This window comes from Rhinichthys klamathensis, unplaced genomic scaffold, assembly GCF_029890125.1.
Source record: "Rhinichthys klamathensis goyatoka isolate OS25496 unplaced genomic scaffold, OSU_Roscu_1.1 h1tg000011l_1, whole genome shotgun sequence".
Taxonomy (NCBI): Eukaryota; Metazoa; Chordata; class Actinopteri; order Cypriniformes; family Leuciscidae; genus Rhinichthys; species Rhinichthys klamathensis.
In genome coordinates, this window is record NW_026606564.1 from 5,773,510 (window position 1) to 5,794,406 (window position 20,897).

At 38.7% G+C, this 20,897-nt stretch overlaps 1 protein-coding gene across 20 annotated transcripts in view; it reads right to left on the reverse strand.

Moving 5' to 3' along the window:
• The window catches only part of dlg1b (discs large MAGUK scaffold protein 1b), a 116,449-nt gene extending 111,507 nt beyond the window's left edge, over positions 1-4,942 (reverse strand). For 6 of the 20 annotated variants that reach the window (XM_056264731.1, XM_056264726.1, XM_056264732.1 and 3 more), the window contains exons 1-2: positions 4,240-4,942; positions 3,874-4,005 (exon numbers count right to left, since the gene is read on the reverse strand). In XM_056264731.1, the coding sequence (XP_056120706.1) occupies positions 3,874-4,005; positions 4,240-4,306 (199 nt within the window). In that variant the 5' untranslated portion in view covers positions 4,307-4,942. The remainder of the gene's footprint in view (positions 1-3,873; positions 4,006-4,239) is intronic. The other 14 variants (XM_056264743.1, XM_056264742.1, XM_056264741.1 and 11 more) reach the window with 5 other exon arrangements.
• Positions 4,943-20,897: the final 15,955 nt, after the last annotated feature.

The window sequence follows — 20,897 nt, forward strand, 5'->3', positions numbered from 1 at the left end:
ACAGGGAATCTTTTGTAACATTATAAATGTCTTTACTGTAACTTTTGATCAATTTAATTCATCCTTGATGAATAAAAGTATTGATTTCATTTTATTTCTTTCCCCCAAAAATAAAATAAAAATTCGTACTGACCCCAAACTTTTGAACGGTAGTGTTTAATGTTACAAAAGTTTTGTATTTCAGATAAATGTTGTTCTTTTGAACTTTCTATTCATCAAAGAATCCTGGATTAAAAATTTAAATGACTGTTGATAATACATTGATACTCAACATTGATAATGAGAAATGTTTCTTGAGCATCAAATCGTCATATTAGAATGATTTCTGAAGGATCATGTGACACTGAAGACTGGAGTAATGATGATGAAAACTCAGCTTTGATCACAGGAATAAATTACACTTTACTATATATTCACATAGAAAACAGACGTTTTAAATTGTAATAATATTTCACAATATTACTGGGGGGGGGGTTAATATTTGTAATCAAATAAATGCAGCCTTCGCGAGCAGAAGAGACTTCTTTTAAAAAACATTAAAAATCTTACCGATCCTAAACTTTTTTGACTGGTAGTGTATACTATTGCTTTTTTTGGCTAGCTTGACGCTTGCCCAAGTGATTACAATGTGATTTAGGAGATGCTTCCTATCTACTTGAGGAAGTGATTTTTATCCATTACATATTCTGTTTCAGGCAGGACGTCTGAATAAAGATTAGGAAAAGATACCAGCCTGCCTGTGTGATATCAGATTCAGCACTCCAGCTCTTTATGAAGCACTAAGAGCTTTTTAAAAAAAGGTTCTTCTGTGTGTGAATAGAAAACCTGTCCATTATCTACTTTAGGTAATGTGATTTAATCTTACCCCTACTCCGAGTCTCATTTTCAAAACAATTAACTAGGAACTCGTGAGGCGGGTGTGTTCTGTCAAGGGTAAACCTGGTCTGTCTTGTGACCCACATTTTGCATGCAGAAGGAGACCTGCCCTGCTCTGGTTAACTCTTCTTCTCTGGCATCCTGAGAGGGATCTTAAGGCTCTAATCATTGAGAGACATGCACCGAGTCTGCATGCGCTGCTCTCTCAGAGAAACCGTCGTAAATCATCAGCCTACGGATTAGGACTAGGGTAATCATGTCAACAGACGGATTACATTTTGTTTGTCCTTTAGAATACATATCTGAGGAAAAGTCAAATTGGAATCCGTCACTCCAATGCATTTTTCATTAGCGGCACTCTTAAGAAGAACACGTGCGCATGCAGGACATATACAAGTAGAGGGATTTCTGCCCGTGTGAATGTGAACGAGGCTACGCATGAGGATGATTACACATGTATGATGTATGAACTTATCCAGCAATGTTGAGCACAACGATTCATCATGGCAGCTTAGAGTAAGACGGTTTTCTGAGATACAGGCACACATAGTGCTCCGGCCTGGACAACAGAAGCAGGTTTTTACATCTCGCGTGCCTTGTGGTATGCAATTAAAATGTTTGCAATGTTCCCCCTGTCTCTAACTAAGTTGGCTTTTCATACATGAGTGAAATACATTCACAAAGAGGAAGCTGACCAGTCTTTATCCTAAAACACATGAGCATTTCAGCAGACAAACCTAAACAAGTAACCAAGCACGCCTAAAGCAGCACTCTTTCCATTTAACAACTCGAGCAATAAAACATTCATGCTTTTTTCAAAAGAATTGGAAACAGGGGATTAAGTTATTACAGGAAGCCTCCACACCTTAAGGGTCAAACACAGGAAGACACTGGCACACGGCCAGTCAAACCCCAGAGCAACTCAAACTGGCTGTTCAGCATTCCTCGTGGTTGCTTTCTTTGCCTAGTTTGCAACGGCTTGCTTAAGACAGTGGTTAAACTAGGGTATGTGAGGTGGCGGAGGGATTACGCAAACAAAAAACTAAGTAAAATGTCAAAACAGGAAAACGGTAGTGCCGTAAAAGGTAAAACACATTACATCCAATCAAATTAAATCATCTTTGCGGTCAAAACTGCCTGCATCCACACAGACAGCATGCATATGGGTTGGTTGATAGGTTGCGTGCAGAGTCTGCTGCCTTAGCAAATCGCATTACATTAGTGCGGTTCTCGACAATGTACCTTTGTAAAAGTGGGCTTTTAGCACTTACTAGCATGACAAACAAATATAGACACAGACTGTGCATAGAGATCGATTTAAGACTCAAACTCTCTTCGACACAAAAACACACCCTGTGTGAGTTCTAGTTTTTAAAGTTGATAACATATTTTACAAGTAAGAATGCAATTTTTCCAGAACATCCACATGATTGCAAATGTGATATTTATTTTATCCAACAGTTCAACAATGGGAGAGTCGATGATTCAATGACCCATTCATAAAAACGCTTGCTTCGTTACTGAATGTATGAATGAATGAATGAATCATTAAGACAGTGACTTGCCACCTACTGTCAGTTTTAGTTTGATATTTCAAAGTATCACTTCGTTTGCCATAATTTCATATTTCTCTATTGAACTTTTTTTTTTACTTAAAACATTCTCATATCATTATTTATATCATTGTAATTGAATTCATGCCACTGAGCAGGATTAAAGTTTAAACTAAATACATCTAGATGCAACTGCAGTGCAAAGATAGCCTTTGTTGAAACTGATTTCATTAGAATTATTGGTTTAGTTTAATTCATTGCTTTATTTATTATATGAATAATTAAATGAATGGAATTTTAAGAATTTGGTATAAAACATGACATACATTTAGTAGGTTTAGAAAATCTTAGTTTTAATAAAGGTAAAAAAATAAAATTACAATTAAAAGCAAAATATTGTCCCTTCCCTTCAGGAGTCTAAGTGGAAGAGAGAACGTAAACGCAGAAGGATCTTAAATGCCTCCGGGGGTGTGCCAGTCTAAAAAGTTTGGGAACCACTTGGTTTAATTATATTGATTGACACATGTTTTATTATAGTTGGCAAGGGGCAACAGATGAAAATTAGCCTCTTGGGTTACCTCTGGCTTATGTACAGTGTCTGACTGTTGATTAATGTGCACTGTCCCTATCAAAAACAAATAAGAAAACTAAGAGACACCGTCTTGTGGCTCCTCAAAACAAACTGCAAGATAAATGAATGCATATCAGATCTTTCTATTCAAGAACATCCTCAGTTAATACTTTAAACAATAGTTTACACTGCTTCGAAGTATTTACCATTCACAGCACAGTGTTAGGTAGCCTTGTATCATAGTCGCCTACATGTCAGAAGTTCTCACCCCTCTGAAACGGGGCAATAGTCATTAAATGACAGTATAGCTAGCTCGAGTAACACACGGCAGATTGGCTTTTACTACTCAACACATCTGTGCAATGACAAGCTCTCACAAACTTTTGGAGGGAAAATGTTGCAAGCAACCTCCACACACTGAATATGAACCCTTCATAAATGAAAAACAGATACTGAAAATATCCTACAGGGCTCCAGACAAACTTTAGTCACTTGTCTTGTGTCCCCTTTGTGAAATAAAATAGTAAGTAACATTACAATTAGACAGACAGACAGACAGACAGACAGACAGACAGACAGACAGATAGATAGATAGATAGATAGATAGATAGATAGATAGATAGATAGATAGATAGATAGATAGATAGATAGATTAGTAAGTAACATTACAATTAGACAGACAGACAGACAGACAGACAGACAGACAGATAGATAGATAGATAGATAGATAGATAGATAGATAGATAGATAGATAGATAGATAGATAGATAGATAGATAGATAGATAGATAGATAGATAGATAGATAAGCCCTCACAGCATGACACAGTAGTTTCATTATGACTAGGGAAGTGCTGAATGACACATTGTAGTACCTATAAGCGCCTGGAAGAGGTTACTCTGGAAGATGTCGATGACTCTCTGGATGGAGTTTCTCAGTTGTCTGTCTTCAGTGTTACTGAGTTTTGACCGGTATTCCTCCAGCAGTAACAGAGCCCTCTGTGCATCTATACAGAGCAGACAGAAAGTTTTCATTAATTACATAATTACACGAGAGATTATAATGTAAATGACTTTGGAAGTTTTAAAATCTATGTGTTGATGACTGGACAAAACAAAAATCTATGACAGTTCTTATTTCCAAATAATTTTACAGTTTAGGTTATATTCAGTTACCTTAGAGATACAGTGCGGCATAAGAAATTATATTAATATTTTACAGTCTGAAAGAAGTGACTTACCAGCTCCAGTGCCAGATTGTGTAAAAGTATATCCGAAGTGTATCTCACCTTTTTTTCTGACTGGCATGTTTCGGTTGGGCTCGTGCACGATAACAAATCCAGCAGAGCTCGCGACAGAAATGAACAAAACACGCAATGATAAAACCAACGCTCCTCACCCAACACGAGTGCGTCCAGAGTGTCAGAGGGGGGTAACGTTAAGTCAGACGCAGTTGGCATGAAACTCTAATGTTTATCCGGTAAAAAACATGAGGACGGTTCGGGCTGATATGAAAACGAGCCGTTTGGTTGTAGAGTCGAGCGCGAGCTGCACTTCTTTAACCCGACAGTCGAGCTTTACTCCACTGACAGCCCTGCGTTTCCATTCAAAACACACACAGACGCTGCGATTCAGGCTCCGCCGCCAATCTGCTCCGCGGCTGCGGGGGAAAAACTGAACATATGTCGCCGCCAGTTGCAGGAGGGCTTCCAAAAAAAAAAAAAAACTCCCCAAACTGCAAATATACACCTCCCTCCCTGCCGTGAGCTTGCAAGGGCTCAGTGTCAACACAAGCGGTTCAAATCCTCACGTCCGCAGTTTTTCCTCATTCTTCTTCGCCTTCGGAGGAATGAGGATTGTTTTCCTAAACGTCAAACTTCTTTCGTTATCTCCTCCTCCTTTTTTTTTTCTTCCTATGTGTCAGAAATTCCAAACTTTCCTCCAAAATGGCGTCCCAGGGTTGGAACAATGTCACGTGATTCTAGACCCTACCCTTGACCGCCCAATCATGGGACTGATACCTTTCAGCTCAGGGTTGGGAAGGTGAGACTACACACTTTCTTAAAGGAGACTCACTACTGACTCAAGCAGGCTAGTGGTGTAAACAAGGGACCATATGAGGATATAGGCTCTTACAAGTAAATATTGTGATTGAACATTGCTATGCATGCCTAGATTGTGTTTCCAATCCAAATGAAACATGCACGGTTATGACACCGGCTTTGACTTAAGTACCCACTGCCAAGAAGTTGTAGTAGTTGTTTACGTGGAAGCTCAACTGAGGAGGCATTATGTAGGCAAGCCACGCAGAACCTGATCTTGAGATGTGGCTTCTGCTGCACACACTTCTCTGTGTTAATCCAGTGGTGTAATACTATTTTAGTGTGGGTATTGCAAAACATATATAGACAGTATCAGGCAAAAGTTTGGAAACATTACTATTTTTTATGTGTGTTTTTTTTAAGTCTCTTATGCTCATCAAGCCTGCAGTGTTGCCTAGAGACTATACAATATAACAATAGGCCAAACACTATACCGTTCAAAAGTGTGGGGTCCCGGGTCAGTCATTTTTTCTTTATTTTTTTATTTTTTATTAATACTTTCAAGGATGTGTTAAATTGATCAAAAGTGATATAAAGATTTATATGGTTAGACAAGATTTCTATTTTGAATAATTGCTGTTCTTTTTAACTTTCTATTTATTAATTATTCGTGAAAAAAAGTATCACCGGTTCTAAAAAAAAAAAAAATTAGCAGCAACTGTTTCCAAAATGGATAATAACTGAGTATCAAATCAGCATATTAAAATGATTTCTGACGGATCACGTGACACTGAAGAGTAATGGCCGATTAAAATTCAGCTTTGCACCACAGAAATAGATTATATTTTAAAGTATATTAAAACACTAAAACACACACATACACACACACCGTTATTTTAAACTGTAATAGTATTTCACAATATTATAGTTTTTTTCTGTATTTTTGATCAAATAAATGTAGGCTTGATGAGCATAAACTTCTTTCAAAACATTAAAAATAGATTTTTTTTATAAATAGCAAAATAGTATATATAGTCTATATATAATGTGTGTGTGTGTGTGTGTGTGTGTGTGTGTGTGTGTGTGTGTATGTGTGTTTTAGTGTTGGGCAATGATTAATCGTGATTAATCGCATCTAAAAAATATATATATGTGTGTGTACTTTATAATTATTTTGTATATATAAATACACACATGCATGTATTTAAGAAAAATGTGTTATTTATATATAAAAAAAAAATATATATATATATATATATAATATAAATTGTGTATTAAAATATATATACAGTATGCAAATATTTCTTAAATATATGCATGCATGCATATGTGTGTATTTATATATAATTATACACAGTACACATATATGATATAAACACAAACTTTTATTTTGGATGCGATTAATCATTGCCCGACACGTAATTATTATTAAAATATAAGTGCTATAAAATAGTCAACTTTTTAAATTAATAATTTTTTTGCGCATTTTGTTGAAAAATACAGCTTGGATTTAAAAAAAAAAACAATTCAACCATGAAATAACCTTGAACGAAAACATCCTCTGTGCAATCTTCATTTATTAATGTTGTCCAATCCCAGAACGCACAATTAAGTTTGTCTGACACCACAGACACTCAATGGATCATCAGATCCAGATGTGCCGTCCAAATATAACATGTATTGACACAAACAACCAAAGCAGTGGCCCAGATTAGTGAGGAGTCATGGTAAAAGAGGATTTTATTTTTAGATGATCATGTTTTATGAATGCTCCTCTCTGATCTCGAAGAGGCCATACCTCCTCCTTCCCACAGTGTACAGGTTTGTATTGTATCTCATGAACACTGGATTTGCTTTGAGTGTTTGGTTCGATTTAGCCTTTACTCCAGCATATTATTCTTGGTGACAGGCATGCATGCTTCGCTTAAGGCTTAGTTTTTCGGGAGTCTGGCATTGTTGTGGAATATTTAGTTTGTTTCTATATTAGTTTTTGTCCAAACTGTGTCGATGTAATCATCACGTATTAGCATTTGAGACTGGGCATATTCTCTGTGACAGAATGTGGATCTGTAAGCAAGATGACATCGGCTCTTCCCAACACATGTCCATCCCGTCTGGCTCTCTCATACTGAACAGTGATTATAGCAGCTGTTTTTGCTGTCATCTCTGGACAAATTGCTCACAATTAATCTTGGCATAAATCAGGATTTTGGCAGCAGTGTAGCGACATGAAATTTTGTCAACAACAAGGGAAATGCAACTAGAATGATGCAGGAGTTTCTCCAGGCAGCTCCATCTACGTATACAGACACATTTGTGACTGTTTTGTTTAGTTGTTTCTGCTTTGTCGCCACTAATGATAATGTGAGGCTGCGTTGAAATCATTATTTCCATTATTTTCCATCATTATTTGCTCATTTTATTATAATCATATCGTTTTGGTATCATACAGCGGCGTGGCGTGTAATTTGATCTTATTCTCTTAATGTGTTGATGGCCTATTAAACAAATCCCAGCCTGAAAACATGATAATTCCCCGGCATTATTTCAGCGGGATGTCAGGATGCCAAGACGTGATCGATCCAGAGTAACAGCTTATCTTCCATTTGTGCTGCATCTCAGTTTATCAAAGACCCTCTCCCTATGAGAAATGTCATTCTTAATGGCAACACTTGACATTTCCAATGAAGATTATATAGTAATTCCCTGAGAAGTCAAATTCTGTGATTTTGCATGCTCATTTAAATGGATTAATGAAACATCATCATTTAATGCCATGCAGAGTAGTCTTCCGGGGATCCATAAAAGTCCTGCCAGGGGCCATGAAAGAATAAATAAAACATGTTAAAAATACATCCATCCATTTTCCAAACTTCTTGTCCTAGGGTTGCGGGAATGCTGAGCCTATCCTAGCTTGTTGGATCTTAGGCAGGGAAACATCCTGGATGGATGGAAACACATTCACACTCTCTGGAAATGTATTTTCTCTAATTCAACCGGAAACCGGAGCACCCGGAGGAAACCCATGTCAATGCGAGGTATGATATGTCAATGTAAAATAGGCTAATGGACTTGCCAAACATCCATGCTGTTTGGTGCGATATGCTGCGAATAAACATCCCCATCCCCTCTTTTGTAGAAGCGATGGATAGATGGACATAAAACCCATATGAAAGCACATAAAAGAAAAGAAAACAGCACAAATACATATATATATGATTTCATGAACACATCTATATGTTGTTTATTTCCTGCATAACATAATTTTCTGTTTTTTTTTACACAACCACAGAAACGTACATTTAACATAATATAATATCACATTCAGAACTCATAATAATTAAGTCCCTCAACATACATTCTTAAGTTCCACATTCAATTTTAGGACTGACTGAGGTTACACTTTGTTTTAAGGTGACGCAGTTACACTTACTCAAATAATTACTGAGTAATTTGTAGGCCTGCATATAGAGTTAACGGTTACACTTTATTTTAAGACTTGGTTACAGTGTAATTATATTTTTAAGTACTGAGTAATATTAAGCAACTACATGTACTTACTATATATGGGTTAGGGTAGGATTAGGATTTGGTTGAGGGTTAGTTGGATGTAATTATGCATAATTTACTGTTTCTATGGTAAGTACATGTCACATATGTAACAAGGACACTGTCAAATAAAGTGTTAACGGGTTTACTTATAGGGTTAGTCAGTTGTAATTGTGCATAATTTGCTGTGATTATTACTAGTAAGTAGTAAATACGTCACCTTAAAATAAAGTGTTATGACTGATAAACAAAGGAGTGCTTCAGTATATTAAATCGCGGGATTCTGATTTGATGGTAACAATATACTGTATTTCTCTATATGCGGGACATGATAAGGATCATGATAATATTGTTTGACAGGCTTAATTAATTATGATGGTAAGTTGATTCACAAAGCATCTTAAGAGGCTGGCTAACAATCTTTAAACTTCTGATGAAATAAGGTGGGAGATAAACATTTTTTGCATGTTGTACAATATTGCAAAAAAGAAATGCCTGTATTGTGTCACGTAACGTGGTATATTAGAAACTCGCATGACGAGGAATAATTCCAGGAAACAGACTTTAATCACCAACACTCAGGAGAAAGCCACACAAACATTAACGAGAATGGACAGAGACGTGAGAACTGAGGGTTTAAGTATACAAGGCAAACAAAGGAACTTAATTAGTAAATTAACAGGGCACAGGTGAATGACATAACTAATTAAACAGACTAGGGAAAACTAGGTCACTGGACTAAACCAAAAACACAGTAAAACATAGGAGACAGAAGATCCAAAAGATCTGAGATGGTGAAGAAAATATATTTTTTGCTTTGTCCTAACAAACATTTTCAATGATCTTTCCAAGATAAATGATTTATCATTATATTTATGAACCATCTGCATGATTCCCTCCTCATGAATAACATCTGGAAACTTATTTTGTGTTAATCTCGAGAGCATTTTTACCACACCATTCAAACACTTTGTCCACACCGTGTTGGTGTTCAAATCTCAGATGCCCAAGGTACTTAAAAGATATTAAAACTGTGACATCTAAATATTTTGTATCTTAAAATGTATCTTTACCAAAAAAAAAAATCAGTATAAAGAGCAGAGCAGAGCAGCAACATCAAAATTTGTCATAATGGCAGAAGACAGACTTTTGTTCACCTTTACTATCTGAACTCTTAATAAGAGACGAGTCTTTACCAATTCTGATACATTAGTTGTACTGAAGGCTTTTGTCTACCACACATCTAATTAAAAATTATTTGTAAAGGACTGATGCTTGTACCTTTTGCTTTGCAGGTGACTTTATATCCGTGTGTGAGGGGAGATTTCCTTGTAATCTATTCCAGCCCCTCATGTCATGATTAGATGATTGGGGAAGGGGCTTAGTGTTTGTGAATGGCCAGATGGCACCCTACAAATCCCACCTTACATCATAAAATAAGTCTGTTAATATAATCTCCCCCAGTAGTATTAATACACAAGACAGGAAGTCTTATCTACATCTCAGTAGGCCCAACAGAGAACTATAGGGAGACAGTAGCACACATTCTGCATTACTGTCTGCAAAAACAAAGCATTCAAGCGAATGGGCTTTTGTGCCAAGTGGCACCATTCTGCACTGTGCACCTATAGTACACGGGCAACAATGATGATGTACTTATTGTGTGCTTGAAAATATGCAAAAACTGCATGGTACATGGCGTCACATAGATAAAGAAAAAAAATCTGTAATGTGTGTTTGTCTTGTTAATCTTTGATCAGTGCTCATATACCAGTCTAAAACATCATAAATCTGAGTTTAACACTGGTTGTTTAAGGGGGGAAAGGAAAATGAAGGGATATAGATAAATAAATAGGCTAATTGTTTAAAGTGTATAAACAAACTCTGCACACTAAGGGAAAAATGGTGTAGGATTTACTTTCATTCAAGGATTACGAGTAAATTTCACAAATAATTGCAAAAGAAAAAGCTTGTAACACATTGAATTATTACATAAAACCTTGAAGTAGAAAAAAACTGAAATAGTATTTTCTTGTAGAACATACTCCAAGAATCTATCATCTATATATAAAAAAAATACTTTTTAGACTACAGTGATTAATTTGGCTCGAATTAGGGATAAATAAGTGTGACACTATACAAACATATATTTTTTATCATTGATAAAGTATTATCAATATGATTTCAGCCTTATAAATGGCTTAAATGTTGCTTTAATGTAAACCAATATCCTTAAAAACTTAAATCATCAAAAAGCATGTCAAATTCTAACAGATCTGACAATATCTGTTGTCTGGCTTTATGAAACACTGATCATCTGACAGACTCTTATAAACGTCATGTTTATTTCTCACAATGCTTTCACTGAACAGTGTAACAACTGCAGTCATTTTAAAAAGCAGTTTTTGTGAACATCCTTTCTCCTATATACTGAATATGCCATTACTAGAGATACAATCGATAATCAGAATAGCAACTTGATTTGGAGTTGCTGTGAAGTATAGCACAATGAATCCAATGTCATTTTTTTTCAGTGGGGGTCAGCCATGTTGCTGTATAAATGGTGTGACTTAATTTAGTAAATGAACAGTAAAAGCATGCCATATCGCAGATTGTTTTCATGTGGACATATGGCAGTTGGCATCTTTAGTCATATTAAAATGTTTGCCTTAATGGGAAGCGATTTATTATTGTGATTGACAAGCCAGCTTTTTTTTCGTTTTTTTTTTTTTTTGCAGTGTAATCTGAGTACACTCGATTCCGCTCTTGATTTGAACAAATCCCAGAGGCGGACAGATAATGGTTTGAATTAGCTTCTTTGACCTCAGGGATTAATCCCAGAATAACAGAGAACACAACAATAGGTCAAATGCGTGTGAAAATTGAAGATAATAATTCCATGAAGCAGATCTTTGTGGATTAAATTGAGGATAAAAAATGCATGGAGATCTATACGTGTCTAACCATGTCGACACATTTTTTAAGAGGAAAACATATTTGTCACATTTTAACAGACATTTTGCTCTAAAGACTGCTCTAGAAAAGTAAACTGGGTCTATTACACTGAGTGACTGCATTAAAAAGCTATTGTAAGAGATTAGATCCATTTCTGGCACAGTACGTTAACTCACTCTCGTTTCATTGTCCATCACGTTTATGGGTCAGTGCTGTCTAACAGCTTCTCTTCTTTTACAGAAGGGGCTGGCCATGTTTTACTGGCAGGAAATTCATCACTGTGACCTATCAACACAGCACGTATTGTTTATAACGCATGTACTCGTCTGAGAGGACTTGTATGTTCTCTCATATAATTCTCAGTTATTACATGGTTTCTACTATCTCAGAGAAGTCATTCTGCAGGGACCATACAGAGTCTCTATTCTATTATATAATATTTGTAGCATTAAAGTTATATAATACTATGCAAGACATTTGCATTCAAAGTGTAAAGCGAAATCTCTTACAAGTGCCATGTCATCACCAGATATTCATTCGCAACATGGCCTCCACATCGCCATGATCTTCAGTGGCCTGCTAATTCAGTATGTTCAGATGTTTGAGTCTGGTGGACATGTTACCAGCTTGAATGTAACCGTTGTGCTTGTGGCAGATGGATCAATGACATGGCACTCACAAAACAAAAAAACATTTTATAAACTTTTATTATTTTTTCTTAGGGGGGAAAAATAATTAAACAATGCTTATAATTATAAAAACTTTTGTCCCAAACAAATCCATGTGTTTCAACCAACATGCAAAAAAAAAAACTAATACATGTTATAGGATAGAGGGGACATCTGACCTCATGACTGTGTGTCTGTAACGGAACAGGGGAATCAAGGAAGGCAGGCAGAGATGAGGATCCAAGTGCAGTTTAATGAAACAAACAAACAATAATGAACATAAAGCTGGAACAAAATAACACTGGGAAACAAGGACCACGAGGAACAGCAAACATCTACAGCACATCTAACAATGACTGACAAAGTAAACACTAGGGCTTATATACACACACCAGGGAAACAATGTTAACAAGATAACAAGGGGGAGTGGCTAATAGGAAACACCTGGGGAAAACTAATCAATAAGAAAAACTACAAAGGACTACAAAACATGGCAAGAACAGGAAATAACATAAAAGTCCACACAAGACAAGGGGAACACAAGACAGAAATCATGAGAGAGCCCCCCTTTAAGGAGTGGATTCTAGACACTCCAAAAGTCCAGGAGGGTGTTGGAGCGGAGGCAGAACGTGGGAGGGATGGAGGGCCAGGCCCGAGGAGTGGAAGAGGACCTGGAGACTGAGGCAGAGCAGGATGCAAGAGCGGAGCAGGCTGAGCGGGAAGTTCGGATACGACCCTGCGGTCGCATCAAGGTAGGCCGGAAGTTCAGATACGACCCCTGCGGTCGCGTCGAGGTAGGCCGGAAGTTCAGGTACGACCTCTGCAGTCACATCGAGGTAGGACGGAAGTTCAGATACGACCCAGCGGTCGCGTCAAGGTAGGCTGGAAGTTCAGATACGACCCCTGCGGTCGCGTCGAGGTAGGCCGGAAGTTCAGGTACGACCTCTGCAATCACTTTGAGGTAGGACGGAAGTTCAGATACGACCCTGCGGTTGCGTCAAGGTAGGCCGGAAGTTCAGATACGACCCCTCCGGTCACGTTGAGGTAGGAAAGAAGTTCAGATACGACCCCTGCGGTCGCGTCAAGGTCTGCCGGAAGTTCAGATACGACCCCTGCGGTCGCGTCGAGGTAGGCCGGAAGTTCAGATACGACCCCTGCGGTCGCGACGAGGTAGGACAGAAGTTCAGATACGACCCCTGCGGTCGCGTCGAGGTAGGCCGGAAGTTCAGATACGACCCCTGCCGTCGCGACGAGGTAGGACAGAAGTTCAGATACGACCCCTGCGGTCGAGGTAGGACAGAAGTTCAGATACGACCCCTCCGGTCACGTTGAGGTAGGAAAGAAGTTCAGATACGACCCCTGCGGTCGCGTCAAAGTATGCCGGAAGTTCAGATACGACCCCTCCGGTCACGTTGAGGTAGGAAAGAAGTTCAGATACGACCCCTGCGGTCGCGTCAAGGTATGCCGGAAGTTCAGATACGACCCCTGCGGTCGCGTCGAGGTAGGCCGGAAGTTCAGATACGACCCCTGCGGTCGCGACGAGGTAGGACAGAAGTTCAGATACGACCCCTGCGGTCGCGTCGAGGTAGGACAGAAGTTCAGATACGACCCCTGCGGTGACGTTGAGGTAGGACAGAAGTTCAGATACGACCCCTGCGGTCACCTTGAGGTAGGACAGAAGTTCAGATGCGACCCCTGAGGTCGCGTCGAGGTAGGACAGAAGTTCAGATACGACCCCTGCGGTCGCGTCGAGGTAGGACAGAAGTTCAGATACGACCCCTGCGGTCGCGTCGAGGTAGGACAGAAGTTCAGATACGACCCCTGCGGTCACCTTGAGGTAGGACAGAAGTTCAGATACGACCCCTGCGGTCACGTCGAGGTAGGACAGAAGTTCAGATACGACCCCTGCAGTCGCGTCGAGGTAGGACAGAAGTTCAGATACGACCCCTGCGGTCACGTCGAGGTAGGAAGGAAGTTCAGATACGACCCCTGCTGTCGAGGTTGACCGGAAGTTCAGATACGACCTCTGCGGTCGAGGTAGACCGGAAGTTCAGGTACGACCTCTGCGGTCGAGGTAGACCGGAAGTTCAGGTACGACCTCTGCGGTCGAGGTAGACCGGAAGTTCAGGTATCCCACTCCACAATCCTAACTGGACCCTAGAAGACTATATTGATATCGAATTACAACTGAGTGGTTCTGCTTTTACGGTGGGTGTCATGAAGGAGGATCGTGATACTCCCAATGCATCTGCCATGCCAGAGTCTCCAGGCGTCACGTTCGCTGCACCTGAGCTATCCAAGGCTGTTCTAAGTTTTTGCCGACTGCCTTTGAAAACCCTGTCTATCCAGTCACGACTACGGAGGTCATCTTTGAGAGTCCTGCCTGTCCTGTCACAGCCTCGGAGGTCCTTATTGAAAACCCTGTTTGTCCTGTCATGGCCATGGGGGCAGTGTTGCCAACTTAACGCCTTTGTTGCTATTTTTAGCGACTTTTCAGACCCCTTTAGTGTATTTTTTTTTCAAAAAAGCAACTAGCGACAAATCTAGTGACTTTTTGGACAAACCTCAGTAACCTCCAAATGTTGCCAGTACTGTCCTGCGAGCACGAGGTCTTGCCTTATCCCTGTCGTCACTCTCTCTAGCTATCTGCCCTGTTCAGTGAATGGCTGAGAGGAGCAGCAGCACATTTATCTGTTGAGCGCACGGCAGTTTTTTTGTTTTTCCACGGACTTATCAATTATCTGCTTCTCTTTTGTTTTATATTTAAAGAATTTAGTTTGACCATTTTAATTTCCTTTCTTTTCTTGTGCTTATTACTTGTAATACTCACTATCACAGAGCTTTCATCTACAGTTCCCGAACTCTCTCAATTCAGATAATTTTACACACATAAAAAATTTAGTCATTCACTATATCATTGCTACTCGTTCTATTGTCTGACAAAAAAAAATATAGGAAATGAGAACAGCTTTATTGGACATTCGGCTATATTATATTATATTATATTATATTATATTATATTATATTATATTATATTATATTAAAATACAGTATGTGAGCATGAATTTAGAGAGAAAACACATTAGGCAGGCAGAACGCAAGTACGACGCAATGACCTCATGAATATGCTAATTGATGTATGACATCCTCTAGCGACATTTAGGGAAGGCGTTAGCTACTTTCCTTTGAAAATAGTTGACAACACTGCATGGGGACTGCCCTTAAACTCTGTGCCAGTCCTGTTACTGCTATGAAAGTTGTCTCTAGATGTCCTCTCTGCCCTATTACAGCCATAGAGGCCATCTCAGAACTTTCTACCTGTCATATTGCAAACACGTAGGCCATCTGAGCACTGTTCCAGCCCTGTCACGGCCACCTTTAACCTCTGTATGTTGTATGTCACAGATCTGCCGGATCAGCTATGGTGGTTTGCAGTTCCTTCCAACATAGTGGTTGTCAGTTTCATCTGCTTTGCTGTGGTGGTCTACAGTTTCGCTGTGGTGGTCTTCTGCTCCACCGTGGGAATCTTTCAGGCCTGTCTGCCTGGCTGTGGTGGTCATCTGCTCCGCCATGGTGGTCTCCAGCTCCTTTGAGGTGGTCTTCAATCCAGCCTGCGTCAATCTGGCCACCTGCTCAGCCTGCTCTACCCTGGCCACCCGCCTGGCCACCTTCAGCCTGCTCCTTCCTGGCTCCCCGATCCATCCAGTCTCCTGTCCTGATTCCATTCCACAGACCTGGCCCTCCGTCCCACCCCCCGATCCGCCTCCTTTCCACCTCCCTGCTGGACTTATTCTTGTTTTTAGGAGCATTTGAAAGCCACTCCTTTGAGGGGGGTAATGTCACGATCCGGGTCTTTTGTTTTGTCTTGTTAAAGGACTTTTATGTTGAAATGCATTCTGAGTTTCCATTGTTCTGTGTTGTCATATTTGTCACCATGGTCACCTTCATTAGTTCCAGCTGTTGTTAATTATCTACTCATTGCTTTGTTTATTTAAGCTCTTGCTTTTCAGTTAGGTTTTATGAGTCATTGTTGGTGTAGCATGTAGTTTACCTGGGGTTTTTGTATGTTCCTGGTTTCTCTTCCGTGTTGTTTGGATTATTTCTTTGTGCTCTCGATTGGATTATTTGCCTTGTTCTCTGGTCTGGATTGTTTATGTTTTGTCTTTTGTTATTAAATCTGTGTGAGCATTTGGATTCGCACTGGCCTCATTCTTGCACACCTGTTACAGTGTCAAGGTCAGTAAGTCTCTAAAATATCAGATAATTTAAACTTCTAATGATAAGGCAAGGTTTATACAGGTTGTAAAATGCCACATGGTGCGACTCCCCAAAATGATATTCATTCATTCATAATTCATGATATTTGTTAAAAAAAAAGAAAAAAGTTTTCTTTAAAAAATAGGCTATATTAAAAACTTTTTTGTAAATGACTATTAAAATATGTATTCAAGGTGTAAGGAAATGTATTTTTTTATTATATGTAATATTACGGTTTAATTGATTACACCACATGACACACACAATATTACAAAATGATAAAAGATTTTCAAAATATGAAACCAATGTAAATACAAAATATATTTCTAAGTACTTTGTGTCATGGTGGGTGTAGAGAAGCGCGCAATAAAGTAATAGGAACAAAAGCGGCCTTTGCTATTTCAAAACAGAAAACTCAGGAGATCGCTGGAGAACTAACAAACACACAACCATGTATAACATAGATGATAATAGACACATGAACTAGGGATACTCTGGGCTTATATACACAGAGAATGTAATCAAGAGAGAAATATAACAGGTGTGTGGAATTAGGAACTATGGAAGCTAATTAACAAACAGGGAAATTAACTAGGAACTCAGGCAAACTGGAACAAAGCAAACAGTGAAAACGAAACTAAACCAAGAAAGACACGTTACACTTGGCACGTTTTACATTTAAAAGATTTTCCCTGGCACCATGCTCTTACCCAATATTTATGAACATAATTATTTTTGGCATTTAGAGCAAGTAATTTAGAAATTAGTACACAATCTAAACGACTTTTACAAATAAAGACATTATTCATTTCAATTGAAATACTTGGTTAGGGCATAAAAAAAGCCAGTGGTAAGTCTTTTCTGCGTCTTAGACTATATTTCCACTGAGCTCAACGAATATAGTCTAGCCACAATACATTAATCCAACCAGAAAGGCAAAGCAAATCGTAGTACGAGTCTCCATTTTAAAAATATGTGTGTGGTGCGAGAGTGTGCTTTGGGCGTTGACCCGGTCTGCCCAGCAATGACCACATCCCACATAAGGAAAAAGAGGCGTAGTGCCAGTGAAGCCAGTGAATGAGTGCTGGTCAGAAGGCTGTTTCCCCTAATGGAAGGCACAGAGAGCCCTGGTGTCTGGTTGCTGTTGAGAAAGAGTGAATGGAAGGGGGAAAGAAAGGAGAGGGAACAGCACCACAGAGCCTCCTTGGCAGTCTCGACTCGGCAACCGTGTACCAGGCTGTACAATAGCTTCCTCTGTTCAAGAAGAGAAAGTGCAAAGGGTTGGGCTCATTGTATGAATGTGAGTGTGTGTTAATGTGTGAGAGCTTGTGTTGCACTGCACACATATTTGTACACATATTTGTTTAAGCATGCGCACTGACACCTGAACACAATATGCACCAACACACCCTTTAGCGGCTCTCATAAAACCCGGCCTTAAGCTAGCCTGAAACTAGTCTATACTGTCAAAATCCTTGGCCCACTACACCTATGCATCCATTGCATATTTTTCATACACCAATCTCTGTTTTCTACTAAATGTTCCTACCTAGCTGTCCTGGCAACAGCAGCACAGTATGGTGGGGAGAAACATCAGGCCTGTTTTTCAAACAGCCATTGTGAATGACTTCAGTAATGTGACCTAATGGCAAGTTGGGTTGGCCCCTCTGAGAGAGCCCCCTGAAGTTTAAACACTTTTAGTGGGACAATTGCTGCCAGTTTGTTTGTACTTCAAGGGTTAGTTCGCCCAAAAATCTGTCATAATGTACTCACAATGTTGCTCCAAACTCATACTTTTTTTTCCATTGATCTTTGAAACCCAAATTAAGATATTTTAATAAAAACTTAAGAGATTCCTGAGTACCTCCATTTAAACATTGATCAGCGAACTGAAGCTCAACCAAACAATAAATTTTTTCCCAATTTTTTCAAAAACCTCATATTTGCTACGTAACACGAGAACACATCGAGAAGCATATCAATTGAACATGTTTGAGCTTCCGTTTATTACAACTGATGTGTAAGTTGAAGAATGTTTATATGTGAATAAAAGCCTAAATTCAATCTGTTCATCATATAAAGCAATCGTGTCTCTTCGTAAAATTTGGACTAAACCGCTCAATTCATATGGATTAGTTTTACGATCTCTTTATGAACGTTTGTGAAGCGTCAAAGTGGTAGTTGCGTAGCTCTTAACGGAGGGACAGAAATCTCTCAGATTTCATCAAAAATATCTTCATTTGTGTTCCGAAGATGAATGAAAGTCTTACGGGTTTGGAACGACATAAGGGTTAGTAATTAATGACAGAATTAAAATTTTGTGGGTGAACTACCCCTTTAATGAAAGTCTAATGGCTTGAGAAGAAGTGAAGGTGAGTAAATTACATTTTCATTTTTTGGTGAACTATCCCTTTAAAGTACAATCTTGATGAGGCATAATTTCTCTGTATTCAAGGAAAGTTCAGTTACCCGGTAGAATGCTTACAGTGGGCCAAACTTGGGGAACAGAACATAAACAAGCATAAATAAAATACATTGACACAAAAAAAATTCACTTTCTGGTTGTCAAAAGTTAGCGGAAGAAGCTCATAGTTGGTGATGAACTATACTAGTAGTTTTTCTAGTTCTGAGAAAAGGTCTAGCATTATTTTTTTGCAGATGCCACTTGGTTTGAAATCTTAACCTCACTGTAAATTCACCATATCATGTTTACTCATTAACTCATTAAATAAGCGCTCTTATTCAGTATGCAAGACATAACACACCAATGCTTAAACTACAAGAAATGGTAGACCCCTTGAACCCAGATTTTGCTCTCATCTGACCTGCCTGTTTGAGTAGAACCAGTCATTTGATGTAGCCTTTGGTTATGCTAATCACAAATTGCCTCTGCTTCCTTTTCTCCTACAGTGGAAATGAGCCATTCATTGTGTGTTCACTTACATGCACTTCTCCTCCATCCTATTGAAGCACACCTTTGAAGTCTTGCAATTGATGAAGCAATAAACCGGAGCAGAATAGTCTTCTACTGCATTTGTTTTCTTAAAGAACAGCAAACCAAAAATGTGTTCAGTATTTAGGAACAGGGAATATTGACCATTCAGTCTTGTTATACAAGGTTTTACACACCTTTATCACACGGCTCTGTGGAATACTTGATTCTGATTGGTCAATTGTGACATCTAGCGATATGTTATTCCCAGAGAACAACCTATAAAAACTGTTAACACAGGCTCTTTCGGGTAACTGAAGTAGGTGCTTTACGCTTGCCAGGAACGTTTTTTCTTCGTGGAGGTTTTGCGTTTGGTGAGCTAATAAAAAAATGAAAACTCAAATCAATATTTTGTGCACAATGTTATTTAATTATAATAATAATTGAATTATGTCACCCGGGTATCGCAGAATCACTCTTTTGTTTCATACAAATGCATCTGCTGCCATTTTGCAATGATTGTTTTAAATACACTGCATGAATTATAAGATAACAAACCGGTATACGATTTTTTAAAACAGTTTCATCTCAGATCAATACCTCTTTATTTATATAGTTATTTATGTGGTGAAATACCGTGTAACAAGTGCCGTACCCCTTAAAAGTCCATCTATTTTAAACTTGATGCGCTACAACTGCTCTCTCCATGGAAGCTTTGCGTTTAAAGAGCTGATAATATATCTCGACTCAGATCAATATTTCATGTCTAATTATTTATTTGTGTGGCAAGTAGCTGTGTAATAAGTGGGATAATGTACATCTAGCCGGTTGTTATCGCAGAATAAACCACTTCAGGCTGATGCAACCCAATCCTGAACCCCCCTTTTGGGGTTTATTCTGCAATAACAACTGGATGTACACATTATCCCTCACGTAACAAATCAATAGGTTTTAAGCAAGAGCCATTAGAGTATAGGAATAGTATAAATATATATATATATACAGTCTATGACTGGATCATTATTGCAGTGATTATTATGTTTCTAGCATGTTTTATGTTTTGCAACAGTTATTCTAACCCTAATTGATAGAGTGTATAGCTTTTCATTTCTTAAACAACCATGTAGGAAGACACATCATGGCCATATTCCAGGATGACAATGACAAGATTCATCAGGCTCAAATTGTGAAAGAATGTTTGGGAGGAGCATGAAGAATCATTTTCACACATGAATTGGCATCACTGAGTTCAGAGGTTAAATTCATTGAAAGTCTTTGGGATGTGAGGAGACTTTAAAGAGTGCTGGACTCTTGCATTGTCAATACAAGATCTGGACCAAATATTTATGCACCTCTTGGTGAAAATAACATCATAACATTTATTTCCATCAAGAGGGAAGTGTACTGTATCATCCCATGGCTCTCAATCTAAAAAAGAAACAGAAAAAAGTTAGACCTTTTTACCTTGGCATTTTATACTGGCATCAATTGACAAC